Source organism: Sorghum bicolor, chromosome 8 (genome assembly GCF_000003195.3).
Source record: "Sorghum bicolor cultivar BTx623 chromosome 8, Sorghum_bicolor_NCBIv3, whole genome shotgun sequence".
Classification (NCBI taxonomy): domain Eukaryota; kingdom Viridiplantae; phylum Streptophyta; class Magnoliopsida; order Poales; family Poaceae; genus Sorghum; species Sorghum bicolor.
Genome location: NC_012877.2, coordinates 62563319 through 62582703, shown reverse-complemented (window position 1 = coordinate 62582703; position 19385 = coordinate 62563319). Strand labels below are relative to the sequence as shown.

General features: G+C 45.2%; 3 protein-coding genes across 3 annotated transcripts; 2 read left to right on the top strand and 1 right to left on the bottom strand.

Moving 5' to 3' along the window:
• LOC8065265 (G-type lectin S-receptor-like serine/threonine-protein kinase At5g35370) lies at nucleotides 459-6253 on the top strand. The gene has a single exon (XM_002443627.2). The coding sequence runs from the start codon at nucleotides 3102-3104 to the stop codon at nucleotides 5877-5879; it is 2778 nt and encodes a 925-aa protein (XP_002443672.1). The 5' UTR covers nucleotides 459-3101; the 3' UTR covers nucleotides 5880-6253.
• LOC8072886 (oleosin 5) lies at nucleotides 15016-15869 on the top strand. The gene has a single exon (XM_002443626.2). The coding sequence runs from the start codon at nucleotides 15038-15040 to the stop codon at nucleotides 15497-15499; it is 462 nt and encodes a 153-aa protein (XP_002443671.2). The 5' UTR covers nucleotides 15016-15037; the 3' UTR covers nucleotides 15500-15869.
• Nucleotides 17306-18226, bottom strand: LOC8072885. Its single transcript, XM_002442582.2, has 2 exons — nucleotides 17740-18226; nucleotides 17306-17551 (listed from the first exon to the last, which is right to left on the bottom strand). Exons 1-2 carry the CDS (start codon nucleotides 18082-18084, stop codon nucleotides 17342-17344), a joined length of 555 nt encoding a protein of 184 aa, XP_002442627.2. The 5' UTR covers nucleotides 18085-18226; the 3' UTR covers nucleotides 17306-17341.

Genomic DNA, 19385 nt, shown 5'->3' with positions numbered 1-19385 from the left:
ATGTAGAATATTTAGGCCTAGCTACTCTTAGGTGACTAGTGTAACTAAACTATTTTAGCTCTTTTTTGTCAGTGTGTTTGGATTTTAGTTACTAAAGTGATTAAAATTTAGCAAGGGGAACCAATCAGACCCTTGGAACATTAAATATAGATTAAAAAATAATTAATTACACAGTTTACCTGTAATTTACGAGATAAATATTTTAAGACTAGTTAGTCTATAATTGGACAATAATTGCCAAATATAAATGAAAGTGCTACAGTAGCTAAAACCAAAAAAATTCCCTTAGGCCTTGTTTAGTTTCAAAAATTTTTGGTTTTAGGTACTGAAACACTTTCGTTTTTATTTGGCAATTATTGTCCAAGCATGGACTAACTAGGCTCAAAAAATTCATCTTGCAATTTATAGGCAAACGTATAATTAGTTTTGATTTTGACTATATTTAGTGCTTTATGCATGTGCCGTAAGATTCGATGTGATGGGAAATCTTAAAAAAAAATAGTTTTTGGGTGAACTAAATAAGATCTACATGTATGTATAAAGGGCCTCCGATTTTTGTTTCACCCGGGCCTCCAAATACTCACACTGCTCGTATCCGTATCCGTGAAGTCTAAATTGGTCACTCGTATCCGTATCTGTGAAGTCTAAATTTTATCTGTTCGGTTACCCGTATTCACACGCGGGTAGGAAAATGCTTCCATACCCGCATCTGTGAGTAACTTCTACCTGACGGGTAATTCACATCCAATAGTATGCTCGAGAATTATATATAAATATTAGACATTCACATACAAAAATAAATCATTCTAAGCTAAAATATCAGACATTCACACACACACACACACACAAGTTACAAACTAATATTCATATAATAACATCAAATTCACATATATACTAGGAGAGCTTAGTTGGATTTAGACTAAATTCATGGGCTATATAGGCTAAAATGATAAGTGTGGCTAGTTATTTTGATGGATATTTTTACCCGCGGCTAGGCAGTATGGGTAATATATACCCACATCTGTACCCACCATACCCGATGGGTATAAGATTTTATCCAATAACGTACTCACAGGTAAAAAATTCATCCTATACTCACCTTTTTATCGGGTAAAACCCGTCGGGTACTCGGATTTCTGGTACCGGTTGCCATCTTGAGACATGGGAGTGAGACAAACTAAGGTCTTGTTTGGCACAATTTAGCTTTATTGGTAAAGTTTTTTTTAGAAAATAACTTTGTAAGCAACTTTCTAGGTAAACCTGAGTTTTTTTTTAAAAAAAAGTTATTTGGTAAAACAGTTTCATGTATGGATGAAAGAAATAGGGGAGGGAGCTAGGATAAACTATTTTATTCAGCTTCGTCCCAACTCATATCTTTGTGAGAGAAGAAGAAAAATATCTTTACCTATGAAACTATTTTGAAAAAAATATTTAGTAAAAAAAAATCTCACAATAGCTCATGAAGGTACGGTGAACTATGTCAAACAGGTCCTAATAGGTGAGAGGGGGAGACGGGTACCATGTGTTGCTTCTAATTTAATATTATTAAATATAGATGCACTATAAAAATAGACTACTAATACTTTTATTGTTCTAAATTATAAGTCATTTTAACTATTTTAACTTTTTTAAGAGTTAAAACATCTTAAATTTGATATTTTCTTTAAGAACCGAGACAACTACTTTGATAAAGACAACAGCTAATGTCTAGCTCTATTTGCTTCCGGCCGCGTACTTGGTTTGCTCAAAGGGCAACGTGGACTTGTTTTGTTCGCTGAGCTTGCAGTGCAGCGAGACCTAGAACCCCACAACATTGGCATAAGCAAAACATGTCCTATCTAAGGCCATGTTTAGGTCCCCACCTAAAAAACATTTCACCTATGTCATTGAATCTTTGAACAGCGTACATAGAGCATTAAATATAGTGAAAAAACTAATTGTACAATTTAGTTGTAAATCACAAGATGAATCATTTAAGCCCAATTAGTCAATGATTAACCATAATTACATGTGCTAATAACGGATTAATTAGGCTTAATAAATTCATTCCGTAGTTTCTATGTAATTTGTTTTTCCTATTAGTATCAAAAATCTCTCCCGACATCCTTCCAACACATCTAGGTTTAAAAGATTCATCTCATAATTTACAACAAAACTATGTATTTAGTTTTGTTATCTACATTTAATGTTCCGTACATGTGTCCAAAGATTCGATAAGATGGATAAAAAAGTTTTTGGATGGGAACTAAACAGGACCTAAGTCCAAAAGAAAAAGTTTGTGAAATGAAACAACTATTTTAATAGTTCAAGGATGAAACCCAGTGCAAAAATGCTGCATGCAAAAATGAAACAACTATTCTAATGATCAAACTTTTATTCTTATAAATTATATAAGAGAAATTAGGTCAAAATATGTTTTTAGAAAGCAAAGGAAGTCAAACGGCACATTATTTTAGGGATAGAGGGAGTAGTAGTATAATGAAAAAAACTAGATTCAGTTATAATTGTTAGAGGGATAAAAATGCTCCTGTTTGTTTCACTAAAATTTAGCTGATGCTTATGCTAAAATACTATAAAATAAAATATTGTTTATTCGCTAAAAAATATGATTTAAGTAGTGTGGTAGAATAGGACCTCTCTTGGGCCCTTTTAGTTGTAGAAAACTTTATAAAATGACTATCATAATACTTTGTTTGTATTTGATAATTATTATCTAATTGTGAACTAATTAAGCTCAATTACAGATAAACTATATAATTAGTTATTTATATTTATATTTAATGGGACAAAAAAATTTAAAAAAATTGTAAGATTTTTGGAAACTAAACAGCCCCTTGTTCGCAGTCTGGACTTTGGAGTTGACTATAGAATCAATAAATGTGGCCACTCAGAAAAAAACCCCCTTGCTGAGGCAGGATAGGGAGGCAGGCCAGCAAAGTCAACGCTCTCCGCCCGCTCGCGCCAGCTTTCCCTTTCCTTCCGCTCATCGCCTTCCTCCCCATCGTCAACCGCAGCAACCACCCCGGCCAGGGGCCAGCAGCCAAGAAAGCTTCCAGTTTTTCAGGCAGCAGCTCCATCCATCGCCTCCGGACTCCGGTCCCATGCGCAAACGCGCGCCCCTCCCATGTCCATGGCGCCGCCTCTCCCGTCTGATCCTCCTCCTCTCGGTCTCGCTGTCGGCGGCCATCGCCGCCGCCGATGCCCGCTCCGTGCCCGTCGAGTACCTCTACCCGACCTTCAACCTCACCTACATCCACTCCATCGACACTAACGGCGTCTTCCTGCACTCCCCAAGCGCCAACTTCTCCGCCGCCATCTACAACGCCGCCGGCGCCGGAGGTGGCCTGTCGTCCTCCGACGACTCCCAGTCCCGCTTCTTCTTCTCCGTCCTGCACACCGCCTCACGGACGCCCGTCTGGACCGCCACCACCACCGGGTCAACCATGTTCAACTCCATCGTCCTCTCCCTCGCTCCTACCGGGATCGCTCTCTACGACCCCTCCGCCGCCAAGCCCGACGACCCGGTCTGGTCCACGCCGCGCCTCCGCGAACCCGTCGCCGCGCTGCGCCTCCTCGACACCGGGGAGCTCGCGCTCATCGACAGCCGAAACACCACGCTCTGGTCCGCCTTCGACCGCCCCACCGACACGCTGCTGCCGGGACAGCCGCTCCTCCTCGGGAGCGGGAGCCCGCTCACGTCCTCCGCGTCCGACCGCGACCTCTCCCCCGGCGCCTACCGCCTTGTCCTCACATCCAACGACGCGCTCCTCCAGTGGGCCACCAACGCCTCCTCCTCCGCCGCCGCCTTCCTCACCTACTGGTCCATGTCCTCCGACCCCGCCGCCTTGCAAGACTCCAACCAAGCCGTCGCTTCCATGGCCGTCAACTCCTCCGGCCTCTACCTCTTCGCCGCCAACGGCAGGGACACCGTCTACAGGCTCCTCTTCCCTTCGCCGCCGGCGTCAAAGTCCGAGTCGCGCATCCTCAAGCTCTATCCTTCCGGCCGCCTGCGCGCGGTCGCCCTCACTGCCGCCGCCACCGTCCCCACCGTCTGGGCCGCGCCGGCCAACGACTGCGACCTTCCGCTGCCGTGCCCGTCCCTCAGCCTCTGCACACCGGACGCCAACGGGTCCACCTGCACCTGCCCGGACGCCTTCAGCACCTACTCCAACGGCGGCTGCGAGCCGGCCGACGGCTCCGCGCTGCCAGCCATCGCCGACACCTGCGCCAAACAAGAGGCAACGACGACGCGCTACAGCTACGTCAGCCTCGGCGCCGGGATCGGCTACCTGCCCACCAAGTTCGCGGTAGCCGATACCTCCGGAGACGAGCTCCCGGCGTGCCGCGACCTCTGCTCCGCCAACTGCTCCTGCCTCGGCTTCTTCTACAAGAACACCTCCAGGTCCTGCTTCCTCCTGCGCAACCAGATCGGCTCCGTCTTCCGCGCCGGCGCCGACGTCGCCGTCGGCTTTATCAAGACGCTCCCGTCACAGCAGCAGCAGCGCGGCAATAAAGGCTCCTCGTCGTCCTTGAGCATGATAACCATCGTGTTCGGCATCGTGTTCCCCACCGTGGTGGTCGTGCTCATCTCCTTGCTGCTCTACGCCATGCTCAGGAGGCGCCGGCCGCAGCAAGTCAAGAAGAAGAGCAGCAGCAGCTGGTTCAAGCTGCCGGCGATCCTCTCGTCGTCGCGAGCGGCGTCCTCCGCCCCTTCCGACAGCGAGGGCCTGGACGAGGACGTGCTCATCCCCGGCCTGCCGACCCGGTTCACGTACGCCGACCTGGACGCCGCGACGGACGGCTTCAGGTGGCAGATCGGCTCCGGCGGGTTCGGATCCGTGTTCCGTGGCGAGCTCCCCGACCGGAGCACCGTGGCTGTGAAGCGGATGAACGGGCTGAGCACGCAGGGCCGGCGCGAGTTCCTGACGGAGATCGCCGTGATCGGCAACGTCCACCACGTGAACCTGGTGAAGCTCCGCGGGTTCTGCGCCGAGGGCGCGGGGCGGCAGCTGCTGGTGTACGAGTACATGAACCGGGGCTCCCTGGACAAGACCCTCTTCCGCACCGGCGCCGGCGCCGGCACGGTGGAGCTGTTGGAGTGGGCGGCCCGGCTGCGCGTGTGCGTGGGCGCGGCGCGCGGGCTGGCGTACCTCCACGCCGGGTGCGATCGCAAGATCCTGCACTGCGACGTGAAGCCGGAGAACATCCTCCTGGACGACCACGGCGGCGTGAAGATCGCCGACTTTGGGCTGGCGAAGCTGATGAGCCCGGAGCAGTCGGGGCTGTTCACGACGATGCGCGGCACGCGCGGGTACCTGGCGCCGGAGTGGCTCATGAACGCGCCCATCACCGACAAGGCCGACGTGTACAGCTTCGGCATGGTGCTGCTGGAGATCGTGCGCGGGAGGAAGAACTCCAAGAAGCAGGGGGAGGAGGAGCATCACGGGTCCAGCGCGTCGTCGTCGTCGGACCGGGACGACACCAGCGGCGGCGGCGGCTACTTCCCGGCGCTGGCGCTGGAGCTGCACGAGCAGGGGCGGTACGACGATCTGGTGGACCCGACGCTGGAGGGGCGCGCGGACGTGGCGCAGGTGGAGCGTGTGGTCCGGGTGGCGCTCTGCTGCCTCCACGAGGACGCGGCGCTGCGGCCCAGCATGACGGTGGTGTCCGCCATGCTCGACGGCAGCATGGAGCCTGGCGAGCCCCGGCCGGAGCTCCTCCGCTACCTCAGGGTGTACGGCCGCGGGCTGGTGGACCTACGGCCCGCCGCGGCCGGGTGGATGGACCAAGGGAAGCCCAACGACGCCGGCGGCCGCGTCAGCAGCAGCTGGTCGCCGCCGTCGTGCGTGTCGGCGCAGCAGCTCTCGGGCCCCAGATGACGGGACTGTCACGGTCTGTCCCATACCAACAAATCAAATCGTCGATCAGTGGCGTAGCTTTTTTTTTTTTCTTTTTGGGGGAGCCAAGATGACGACTTGAGCAGCTCTTGCTCTTCCTTCCATTCCCTCCGTTGGGAATCTCTAACTTATTTTCAAAAATCTATTGCGATTAAATTGAGTTTGCCACGACATACACTTGTGCAGCCAAACATTTATGAAAACAAATCAACATTCTAGAAGTGATCAGCACTACCGAAGTGATCAGCAGTTTAATACGTACAGTAGCTATCCCGATCCTGATTTCGCCACCAGTCCAATGCTCTTTCCACCAACAAACCCCCCAAAAAAAAAAATCCAAGAAGGGGGCCGTCCGTCTCTCAATCCAGCCATCTGGGAGATAGCAGATGAACTGGAATTGCATGCAGCGCTGACTGAAAAGAACTGAAATGCTTGGCGACAGTCACTGCCAAAGTGATCAAACCCTCTTGTTCTTTTGGCTGATAAGCCATGGAGAAAAACACTGCTGAAGAATGACTGGCAGATTCGGCTGATTTGTTTTTGGTTAACCCATGTAGTATATACTCCTACCTGCTGACCATATGCTTGTTAACTGACAGCCAAGCGGCATTGCAGCCACGCTCACCTCAGATTGATTCCCATACTTCCTCCGAGGTTGCATCTACAAGCTACTCCTCCCCTTCGCCAACCTAGTACAACACAATAAACAAATAGTGCAGCTCATCAGAAACAAAAGCAATGTATACGAAGCTTCACGGAACAAGGGAATGTTTATTTTAATTCAGGTTCAACGCTTCAGCAGTTCTAAATCCGCAATTGGATCGTTAGAATGTACTACATCTGTACAAGTCATCTAGTCCTAGTTTTTTTTTAAAAAAAAATAATAGTCTAAAATCACCAAGCATAACAACTGGAGTGTATAACTAATAGCAGGGTTCCTATAGATCATCTAGAGTCGGCAAAAGTTTTGATTTCCTTCATTCAATGACAACTAGACACGATAAATCAATTGGAGCCCCTGAATCTGATTCATTGGATTGGATAAAGCCATAAACATGTCAATGCAATGTTAACAGTGTTACTGGAAAGAACTACCATTAATTCTAAATTGTCTAGAAAAAGAAAAAAAAACAAGTCAACAAATGACACAATGAGAGTCCATATCCTTGGCTTAGTAAAGAATTCTGGAATAAAAACAAGAAGACGACCTCAAGAAAAAGATCTGCAATTGGTCAGGTCACCAGCATAGTTTTTAGCTTAAATCACCTTTGCTTCTCTAAGTGGGATCTTTGCTTAAACCAGGGAATTTAAGAACGGTCAAACAGCTGCTGGCAGGTAGGCAATCCAGCATAAACTAGTAAGGAGTTGTTTCCCACCGAGTCTCAAACCATGCCGGCACTCAAGTTCGCTTGGCTGATAAGCCATGGCTGAAAGTACTGTTCGCTGATTTGTTGTGAGAGAAAAACATTACTGAATGGCTGACAGATTCGGCAAATAAGCACAAGCGAACAGCTAAACAACTGTTTCTTTTTTTTAGATAAAAAACAACTCTTCTTAGCTCGCAAGTACAATCAACATGCTCCACACGTCAGTTGCTCCTTTTCTACCATCCAGTAAGCATATTTCGAGTGCAACAGAGAACTCAGTAGACAATAAATCAGGTCCTCTACCGCAGGAAAAAAAAATCAAACTAACAGAATTGTATCAAGCATGAGAAATGATATAAAACATTCAGAAAGAATACAGAATTCTGTGGTTTAGTTATACATTTCCCTACCTAGCAATGATTCTGCATGGGCATAGGAGCCTAAAACAGCTGGCTTTGTGACTCTGCCCCTATTTGTTAGTGCTGTTGACAAGAGTGATGATGTGGTAGATCGATTGGCTAGGGTAAGCATAATCTTCAGGTTTGCATAAAACAGCTGGCTTTGCGACTCTGCCATATTGGTATGTTTGACAGTAAACCTGGTCAAGGAGGAGGCTCTGAGTAACCTAATTAAGTGGATTATATTTTGTTTCTCCCTTACTTTCCTAATCTAGGACTCATTTTTTAGGCTGCCCTTTTATTTTTATAGACCAAGTGCCTACGAACAAATTAACTAATCAAACATATTCGTAAGCTGTTGCTGCCAAAGTGGTTGGTGGCTTTATTCCAGGACTGCTCCAAGTGTCATAAGCAGTTTACAGTCTGCTGGTTATACCTGGTTTGGTGGTTGGAAGATTAGTGCGCGCTTGAATAGTTTAACTAATAGCATTTACGCTAGTGGGGGGTGGGAAGAACCAACCGCATGGTCAATGTTTGTGCTTGGGGACCTTATTTTCTCTTGTTTATGCTATGCCTACATTTACGTAAACATTCAGTTAAAAAGAAAACTTTTACCAAAGAATCAGTGAAACTGTGTGCGTGAGGGCTACATATCACACGGGCATACATGGACTAGTAATGTAATATAAATTGGTACTCATAGACAGTTTGACCCAAAAACACGTTACTAACCTGAATCAATGGCGCAACAGTTAGACTAGAGTCCACAGAAAAATGGAGAGTTTCCGTATGTTGGGACGAAGCTTGGGTTCCCTACTCAACCTGCAGAAATGAAAATTCAATTCAGAATAAACACAGTATATAATTAATGTATAATATAACTGAAGTCAGATTAGATCATCATCTACACAAGACAAGACAAGAGCTTGCTTGTTTTTCTGGGAGGGAAAGGAAAAATAAAGGAATTCCGTGATTCCGTCTTCCTTTCCTTGGGATAGATAGGTACCAGTAGGAGGAGGAGGAGGAGAATAAAGAACTGGCTAGATTTATATTGGAGCAATATACATAGCGATGGAAGGAAGGAAGGAAGGAATCATACACATTGGGCGGATTTCTGCGTTGGGCAGCAAAGGGGAAGCAGGAAGAGGCCATCCTCAGAAACGCTCGCAATGGCAACGGCCGGCGCCGGTGTGGAGGGTGGACGGATGGAGATCGTCGGGGAGATAGATGCAGCCGCGGATCCCCTCCCCTTCCGAGTTCCGGCAGTGAGGCCGGCCGCCGGCGCCACCACACGCACACGCACACACACACGGTGGCTGTGCCTGTGCTGTGCAACGGAAGGGCAGTAGAGGCGGGCACAGAGACAGGCAGGCACAGGGGAACAAAGGTCTCCGCCTCCCTTATGGGACTGGGAGGGGTTCCCAATCCCATTCCATCGGCGGCGGCGTTCCTTTTCTCTTCTTCCTCCTCCTCGTCCACCTCTCTCTCTTTTTTTAATCCAATCCAATCCAATCCAACTCAACCCATAGATAAATCAATACTAACACCCTTTATATCCAATCCAACCCATAAATCAATCAATAGGAGTACTCCTATATCAAGTGGTGGCTCCACTCCACTCATTCATTCTATGCCAAATATACAAACAAGAACAACTGAAAAAAGAGGAGAAAGATGTTGGCGTGGATACCTGGATATGGAATATCAACCGGGAAATCTGCCGGAGAGGAGCATGGCGAAGAGGAGGACGAGGATGTAGAGGAGGATGACGATGATCTTGGTGTTGAACAAGGCCAGCAAGAGCTTCACCACGAACACCAGCAGCAGCGCGTTGAACAGCAGCGTCAGCAGCTCCTCCATACCCGCCATCCCAATCCCATCCTTTCTTGCTGCGCTTGGATTCAGGTTCTGATCCACTCCACTCCACACCACCCACCGCAATCAAAGCATCCGATGTAATGGTAATCGGAGCAAGCTGACAGCGACATATATCCCACTACCTCCACCTGTCTCCACCGCTATGCTCGTGTTAAATTAAATTATTTACTCTTACTAGGTCTTGTTTAGTTTACTCTAAAAACCAAAAAGTTTTTAAGATTCTCCGTCACATCGAATACTAGTGGTACCCGTACTATGTAATTCGTTCCCTAATCAAGTAGCACATGGCATGGCATTGGGTACTACTTAGGCCTTGTTTAGTTTCCAAAAACTACCAAAAATTTTCAAGATTCCCCGTCACATCGAATCTTACAACACATGCATGAAGTATTAAATATAGATAAAAATAAAAACTAATTATACACTTACCTGTAAATCGCGAGAAGAATCTTTTGACCCTAGTTAGTCTATGATTGGACAATATTTGCCACAAATAAACGAAAGTGCTACAGTACCAAGCCAAAAATTTTTGCAAACTGAACAAGGCCTTACTATAGACATTATTTAATCTCAGGAGGATCGGAGTACTATACAGTACTTCCTTCTTTAAAAAACCTCATATTTACGATAGGATTGTAGTAACTAAAAATAATTATTTCGTAACTTTTATATTTATTAATTTCTATAGACATTATATATAAAAGCTATAGTTCTAATAATTAATTTTTATATAATAATTTTTTATCCAATCACATTCATTCTCTTTTCATTTTTAACTAATCATGTATTTTAATATCTTGGATCTCGTGTAGACATGATTTCTAACTTAGACCCAGTTTGTATGATTTTTGCTCTCTCTTTTCAATAACTACACATCAACAAAATGCTTAGATGACATCATAATTAATGTCTATAGAAACCATAATTAATGTTTATAGAAACTATAATGATCACATGGATACTTTTCAAATATCCTAAAACAGACTATAGAATATCACATATATACTAAGTTAATATTACTAAATACACCATAGAATATCGTGTGTGTAGAATCATATTCTATACTACAAGTCAAAACTAAGCGGAAAAAATACTGAGCCGTACTCAACAGTATTCAATATCATCTAGTATTGCACCTAGGACAACAAAATATTGAACAATAATGAAATGTGAATACTGAATGATACTAAATTCTGCTCAGTATAACAGTTCGGTATATATATAAAACTAAAATATTCATAGAACAATCGTCCACACGATGCTTCGCTCGCCCACTCGATGGCCTGCTCGACGCTGCCTCGCTCCCTCTCGTGTGTGGTGGGCCCGGTCTCGCGCGAGTCTCTCCCCTGCGAGATGATTTTGGCGACGCTCTGCCTTTGCAAGTCCCCAAAACCATCGTGGGCAACATCCCTATGCTATCGGCTACCGTGCCGCCGCAACAGGGCCACGCCACCACCGAACGGAAGGTTATCCACAATTGTTGCCTCCGCCTCTACACCGTCGTCGCCCATCCCCAACCTGGCCACGCCGTCTCAGACCGTAGGTGAGGATCCGATCCCATCCATTGCTGCTAGGGAGGAAGAGAATCTTAGATTAGGTGGTCGGCGGGATATTGGCAGAGCTCATCCAAGGCGAACCCATGGAGGCCGCAGCTGGTGCGTTTCCTCGAATGGTGACGATGCTCCGGTCGTCTTCCTCGCCTGTAGCATGGACACCTCTGAAGGATTATGAGGACGCTACGCTAGCTAAGAAACAAAAAAAATTGACCTCATAAATAGGATCAACTACCAATTATAGATCACGGGATTACCACTAGACACGTAGGTGCAGCGGAAGCGACTCAATGTAGTCGTGCACGTAGTAGCAGTGTCGTGCAGTTGTGTGGTCGTCCACCACGTCAATACTCCTCGTGTGGTTCGTCCTTGTGCTCCAGATGCAGCACCTCTAAGGTATCCCACACGTGCGGGGAAGAAGCGTCGCGCCTCCGGACTGCTGCCTAATGGTGTGAGATAACCCTGGCCGTGCCCCCTCCCTTTCTTATATAGGCGTCCTCCAATCAGCCCCGAGTTGGAGGTCCAATTAGAAAACCCTAAGCCTTGTCTAATTCGGGTCCAACCTGAATTAGGCTTCTAGCCCCTTAAGCGTGCGACCCTATGGGTTCACGTACATATTGACATGGGCCAAGTACTCCTACTCGCTCAATAGTTGACAGCGGCCTCTAACAAGGCGTGACAACTCCTATACGTACGCAAAGATCATATCTGACGAACCACTACATACACATATATGTTATTCCCTTGCCACACGATATTTGGTCCAACTCGTAGGTTAACACTTAACCCAAGCACGACCATACATTTGTTGATCCAATCACTTGAGTGATCCAGTGATATCTCTATCACATAGAGAGGGGCAAGTTCCATCTTGATCATCTGTCTCATAGCATGTTTCCCGACAAACCCGAAGACCACCTTTATAACTACCTTGTTATGGAGTAGCGTCTAATAGTCCCTAAGTAGGTCGTTTCACATCTTGAGAACATACGACAATCTCAGGTCTAAGGACATAACGTACATGATGTATAAAGAGATAATAAGAACATCTCATGTTGGGTCAGTCTAGCCCCATGTCATACATGTGGCCACATTATTAGTTTGACATCTCTATGTCTATGACTTGTGAAACATAGTCATCAACTAATACATGTGCTAATCTAAATTCATGTGTGTCCTCACATGAACTCTGATCAGGGACAACTTTAGAATAACCATACAAGTAAAAAAGTTTCACAAACAATTCACATAATTGTCAATCAATACAAGTTTGTCTATAATAGATATTCATCGAACTCATAGTATATGTCATGGATACAATCGTAATATCATCATCTCTATGATTACCTCTCGGGCATATTCCCAACAACCTCCACATACTGACAACGCATCGCTTCCACAATTCTCGTGGCAGCTACCCATCACTGGCAATGACGGCGACTTGTCTTCTTTGCACTGATAGGAGGCAGTAAGTGATGTGTCGTGAGTTTATTCTCTTGGAAAAGCAGCGTCAGCCATCTGCCTATGTCTAGATGGCCACCCTGGTGGCAGATCTATATTGTGAGTGGAGGATCTATGAGGCAAGGAGCTATTCCAATGGCATCCTAGATGGCACGGTGGCCCTGGTGGTGCGTCTGTGATGTCAATTTGCCATGGTGTTTATCAGCATTGCCACATCGATCTCGGCTGCAGGACCTCTCAATCGGCCATGGTGTCCATTCAGAACGTATTTTTAGTCAAAAAATATGGCAATCCCTTTCCTTTGCACTTGGACGACAGGGTACTATTTCCTTCACTTTTGCATCTACAAAGTTGAACCCATATGTGGTCGATTATGCATTAATAATACTATTACCATTGTTCTATAGAAACATATTAGAATTCTAATATGTGTGCTTTGATCTTATTGAATTAGAATTTAGATTACAGGTTTGTTCATTTGTCTAATTGAGTGAATAGCACCGCATGTCTGCTCAAGTATAAGGTCCTTTCTTCTGCAACATTTTATTATGTTTTACTGCACACTCTTTCATTGATTAGTTGTGAAGCCAAAGCAATTTAGCTAGGAAGACAGGAATGGAATATATGTGTGCACTTAAGACTACTACAGGAAGTGTAGTTCCAGGAAATCCGATCTCTGGCTTGCGCTTAGGCCTCCATGTATAGTCCAATTTGAACATATGCGGTATGTATCCTTTTGTGCTTGATGCTGCAGGCCGGTTCAACAAACATTGTAAGGCCAAAAGAATATTCAGAGACTTATCATTAGACAGATGCAGCAATGGGTAGGTTATAGTTCAGATTTACTAGCATCACTGCTCTCTGCTTATTTGTCAGCCAAACTGATGGGTGGCATGTTTCAAGTGTTGTCTTGCATTCTCTTGTTCTTTTTCTTGCCCATTGCACCTTCTTTTTATCGATTTGTTGTCACAACCTTGTTATGGTGCATTGCTTCGCTGGTGGATGAAAGATCCTCTATCTAGTTTTCACATAGACTGAAAGTTCCTCTTATGAGTGTGTAAATCTTCCACTCCGAAATGCAACAATAGTTTTACTGTTTATTGTATGCATACTTTTAGGACTCAAAACATTACTTTGCTCCTTCTACCTTGCTAGAAGAATAATTTGTACAGACCTTAGCTAAAATCTTTATGTTGGTACAAAAGTAGCAGAAAGAAAATGTCAAATACATTTGTACATTAGTTAGACATCAATTCTTACTGTTGACTAATTTTGATTTTCTCCAGTGAAATCTTCTCTACAAGTAAAAAAGAATTGACTGCTAGCTCCACAATATGAATGCTTGTTAGCTTATTCCATCCTCACTCTATCTAAATTTGGACAACATTTGAAAACCATCATGTTTCAATGTTCTGTAATTTCATGTTTTCATGTCTGAAATAGATTAGTAGAATCAAATGATCTTCATGAGCATTTTAGATGGTCAAACCAGGTTTGAATACAAGGCCTCAAGAGTCTTGTGCCTCGTATTTGAAACATGACAAACAGTGATGTTAAGTAGTTGATTAACAACAACAACAATATATATATATAGGGCATCTAATCGCTTCACATTTTGTAAGGTATATAGGGCACTCATCGCTTCACATTGTAAGGTATCACTTTATATTTTTCAGTTGCAGGTGCTCACATTTAAGCATATGTTTACAGGTGTTCCACAAGAGTGCGAGGGATCCCTCCGTGCTACCAACGTTAGTGAGTATCCTCTCCAATTGTTCAATGAAGTCAAACTGACGAATTCTTTTCTCTTCGTCGCTCATGATGTCTGCTTAGTTCCAGGATACCAACCAAGGAGAATAGTCAAGCACAAAGAGGTCAATCTACCACCGTGCAACGCACGAGGACTTGTCAATTGTTCAATGAAATTTTTATACAGATCATGGTGCATCTTATCTCGTAACAATTTTATTATTTCTAGTGCAACGCACGGGCACTTACCTAGTATATATATATAAGTGTTATTCTATATTCTAGGTGTAGAATACTATTATATTGAATAAGATTCAGTATTGTTCGGTATTTCGTGGTCCTGAATATAATACTGGATGAGATATTGAACACTATTTAGTTCTGCTCGGTCTTTTTTCTGTTTAATTTTAGCTTGCGGTGTAGAATAGCGCTGCCATACACACAACTAGCTCATTAGTACAACATAGGCTAGCTTCAATTCTTTCATATTGAACTAGTTAATTATCGATGAAGAGAAATTAATTAATCAATGATCGAGTTTGCTTATTGGCTTTTAAATAACTCGGTCGATCCACAGCCAGCCAAGAGCTGCCGCCGAGAAACGCACGCCATGGTCTGCCGACACGTACCCGCAGCACCACCCATAACGTGTCGAGCGAGCACCGATATATATTTCACACTAGCTAGCTAGCTAGCTAGCTAGCTAGGGGCACTTCTCAGTTGTCATCCGATCGATGATCGAAACCATGGCGGAGCGTGGCCACGGCAAGCAGCGGCGCGCCGCCGCCGTGGCTGCCGCGCTCCTGGCGCTCGCCGGCCTCCTCGTCCTCCTGGCTGGTCTGACGCTGTTTGGTTCCCTGGTGGGCCTGACCGCGGCGGCGCCTCCGCTGCTGCTCCTGAGCCCCGTGCTGGTCCCCGCGGCGACGCTGGCTTGGGTGGTGGCGACGGGCGCCGTCGCGTCGGCCGTGCTGGCCCTGGGAGCCCTGTCCATCCTGTCGCGCTTGTTGGGTGATTGTTGCGATCATCACAAGCAACAGGCGAAGCAGCGCATCGGGGAGCTGGCGGCGGTGGCCGGCAACAGGACGCCGCACGCGGCGCTGGCCGTGGTGAGCCCGGGGCAGGGCCTCACCGACCACAAGAAGGCCAAAGACTACCAACACTACGTCGCCGGACGGATGGTACAGGACGACGCATGATGAGACTAATAACTCTCTGATCGATGTTTGTGGTACACTAAGCCACTTACCGTCCGGACGGATCGTCAGTGTGCTGCCTCTCACACTGCACACCGGCCGGCCACCTCCACCGCTCGAGCTGGATGCTGCCGCCGCTTATCCCCAGGAACCGCGCGCGAAGGAGAGGCACAGGCAGCTGCAGCCGCCAGCCGCCGCTTGGGAGCTCGGGCTCTTGACTAGCCGCGCGCGCGGTCATCTCCGGCCAACCGCGCGCCACTGGAAGAGAAAGCCGTCTCCGCCGTGCGCTCTCTCTTTTTTTTTTCACTCTCTCTCTCTCTCTCTCTCTAGACCGGGAGAGACAGACCAATGCTCGTGAAGTCGTAAGTGGCTGATGCTAGCGCTTGTGTTACAGGGTGGGTTCAGACTAAAGGTGGGCCGTGCTATGTCGCGCTTGGTTTTTATTTTTTTATATATGTTTCGGATTATTCTCGTTTTTGTATTTTTGATTTTTTTTTCTACTCGGTTTTGTGGCTCGTTAGTTGCTCCGCTTGATTTTTTATCTACCTTTTTCCGTCTGCTATTACTTACTCTGGTGGTTTTTTTATTATATATAAACGTGATGAACTAATAATAGATACAATATTATGGGCTTTTAAATCTATTAACTAAAACAAAAATTTACACCATCTAATTAATGTAGTTTCAACTAGAAACAAAATTTATTTTTATTAAAATATGAATTAATCAATGGTCCAACTAATTATTTTGTGAACTATGATCTAGGGCAACAAATTATTGTCTAATCAAGTCTCAAGAAAAATATATTTATGTAATTTATGACGAGGTTGCGGTGTGAAAAATAAAGTTGCGAAGCGTGATATAATGCGTCAAAACCTATAAAGATCCATAAAGTCATAAGAAACATATAGATAGTATAAAAAGTTGAATAATAATGTGTATATTAAAATATATTTTAATTTGATCCAGATTTAATAGAATATTATTATATTATTATCGACATTAATTTATATTGTAGATATCACCACGATCATCCACAAATAAATTATTGAAATAAACTATAGAAAATAACAAAACATAAATAATACATATGCACCATTCACGTCAATATTTTAGTCTGACAGTTTTTTCTCTCCTTGTTATACGTAGCTATTTGCTAGTAAGCTTTACGTTTATATCTTTTCACAAAACCATGGTTACCTGATGGTACTCATTTGAACTGATTCTATAAAATTTCTTTCGTTCCTGTGAATATCTAGAAAATTCTGTATCATTCCAGCTGTGAATAAAATTCCAGTATCATTCACGTGTGAAACGTGAATCGTCTTCTCCCATGATATAAACTTCTCCTAATATTTTAGATTTTAAAATTTAATATGAACTTTTTGTACCAAATATCTCCTATAGTAACCCGTACGTAGTGTTTTATTACTACTTTAAAAACACTATATTCTCACACTGAATATCCTCATTCCCGTTAATGTCCTCGCATTCCCGTGAATATCCAGCGGAGATTTCTGTATTCATTCATGTGAATATCCGAATATCCAGCGTTCTTCCCTTAAAAGTTAATTATGTTAAGGAAAATATCTGGGTTGTTCGGGCCGGCTGGTCTCTTGAGCAGGTAATTAATTAATTTCGCCTTGCAATTTGTGGTGGTGGGGTAAAAAGGGTTCCATCAGAGAGACAGAGACGACGGTACAAAAACTTGGTTGGCCCTGTACTGTAGGTCACATATATAAAAATATAATCACAATACACGTGTATATATATATATATATATATATATATATATATATATATATGCGCCCAGCCTGCCAAACCCACCAATGCAAATTAGCGCCCTCAGTCCTTGGTCTTGAGGTTGCCTCTGACGCAGGACTTGACCAAGCTCTTGAGCCCCTTCTTCTTCTTCTTCTTCCTGCTGCTTGCATCGTCGTGCACCTTCTCCTTCGTCCTGGCGTCTTCGTGGCCGACCATCGCTCTGATCGGCTGGTGGCTAGCCTTGTCGTCCTCGTCTGCTGCTGCTGGTGTGATCACCATGTCCTCCTCCATCTGCAATTAATTAATGAACGACGTCGCGTTCAAGGTAGAAGCACATGCATGCATATGTTGATCATGCTGAATCCTTAAAAAAAATGCATGGATGAATTGAAGACGAGCGATGAATGGAAAACAGAGAGAGAGAGAGAGAGAGAGAGAGAGAGAGAGAGAGAGAGAGAGAGAGAGAGAGAGAGAGAGACCTTGAGTACACGGTGTTCGAGGAAGGCTATGCGGTCGATGAGGCTTCCCTTGGCCTGCGCCTCCTCCAGCACCTCCTTGGCCGGCCGCGGGCGCCGCCACGTCTTGCTGCCCTGCGGCGTGCTGGCGGCGGAAGAGTCGTCGTCGTCACTGCTGACGAGCCCGCGATGGCCACCGACGCCGGCAGGGGTGGACGGCGAGGATGCGGTGGTAGTAGCACTAGGAGGAGGACTAGCGTTGCCGTTGCGGTGCATTCTCTCCTCCAGGTAGCCCAGCAGCAGGTCCAGCCGGTCCACCCGCGCCATCATCATCCCCGCCGGCTGCTGCCGCGCAACCGTTGCCGCCATGTATGTATATATCGCTAGACGACGCTAGCTGATGATCGGCGTCCGTCCGATCGACGACGACGACACTACTGCTGCTACAGCTACAGGTTAATTTCGATCGATATATTCCTACGAGCTGAGCTATCTAGTCTCGATCGTACGATGACCGCCCCGGTATATATGCGGCTATCGAGTGCTATATATATAATACTCCGTACAAGCAAAAGCAACTAGTACACTCCGGCCGGCCGGCCGGCAGGCAGTGAGCCGGCACGTGTCCGTCAGCGCCGACGTGGCAGGCTCTGCGTGGCGCATGCCCATGGAGCCCAACTGCATGTTCTCACTCCATCAGCCTGCGTCCCCATAAGGGCCTGTTTAGATTGACAATGAAAATTTTTTGGGTGTCACATCGAATGTGTCGGAAGGATGTCGAGAGGATTTTTAAGAAACTAATAAAAAAACAAATTATATAGCTCGTCAGGAAACTTCAAGACAAATTTATTAAGCATAATTAATCTATCATTAGCATATGTGGGTTACTGTAGCACTTAAGGCTAATCGTGGAGTAACTAGGCTTAAAAGATTCGTCTCGCGATTCTCAACTAAACTGTGTAATTAGTTTATTTTTTTATCTACATTTAATATTTCATGCATGTGTCCAAAGATTCGATGGGATGGATGAAAAAATTTTGGATGGGAAACTAAACAGGGCCTAAGGCGATAAGCTTAAGCTCATTTTGGCAGCCATGCTCTTATATTATATATATATATGGTACGGTACGGTATGGACGGGTAGCGTCTGGAAGGAGAAGGACGGACGGACCGCCAAGCAGAAGCCGCTACAACATACCACTTCCTCCGCCGAACAAAGAAGTCTAGCTTGCTGGGATGAAAATGATAGCGTTGGAATATAAGTAAATTATTCATCTTTTTTTATTAGCTTAAGCTTTTGAGTTAAATTGATTGGTGCATGTAACTCAATCAAAGTTAAAGGTCTCGAGTTTAAATTCTGGTTAGCGCAATTAAAAAAAAATAATTACTGCTCATTTGAGGCCTGAGGGAGCCTCCACGTGACGAAAAGTGTTGGAATATAAGTGAATTGCTCATCTCTCTGCATTAGCTTAAGCTTTTAGGTTCAACTGATCGATCAGTGCATGCAACTCAAAAGATATGAACCAGAAGCTAAATCATTTATTTTTATATAATTTTTTTTGCTCAAAAACAAAATCGATATGATAAGTTAAAAACAAATACAATGCCGGTATTGTAATTTCGAAAACGATAGTAGTCAATTACAGAATACATCAATAATGATCGGAATC

Bases quoted from the DNA above. Each gene is read 5' to 3' on its own strand.
- LOC8065265 (XM_002443627.2), top strand. From the start codon at position 3,102: ATGCGCAAACGCGCGCCCCTCCCATGTCCATGGCGCCGCCTCTCCCGT.
- LOC8072886 (XM_002443626.2), top strand. From the start codon at position 15,038: ATGATCGAAACCATGGCGGAGCGTGGCCACGGCAAGCAGCGGCGCGCC.
- LOC8072885 (XM_002442582.2), bottom strand. From the start codon at position 18,084: ATGGCGGCAACGGTTGCGCGGCAGCAGCCGGCGGGGATGATGATGGCG. The intron at 17,552-17,739 runs GTCTCTCTCTCT...AATTAATTGCAG, and splicing joins TCGAACACCGTGTACTCAAG to ATGGAGGAGGACATGGTGAT.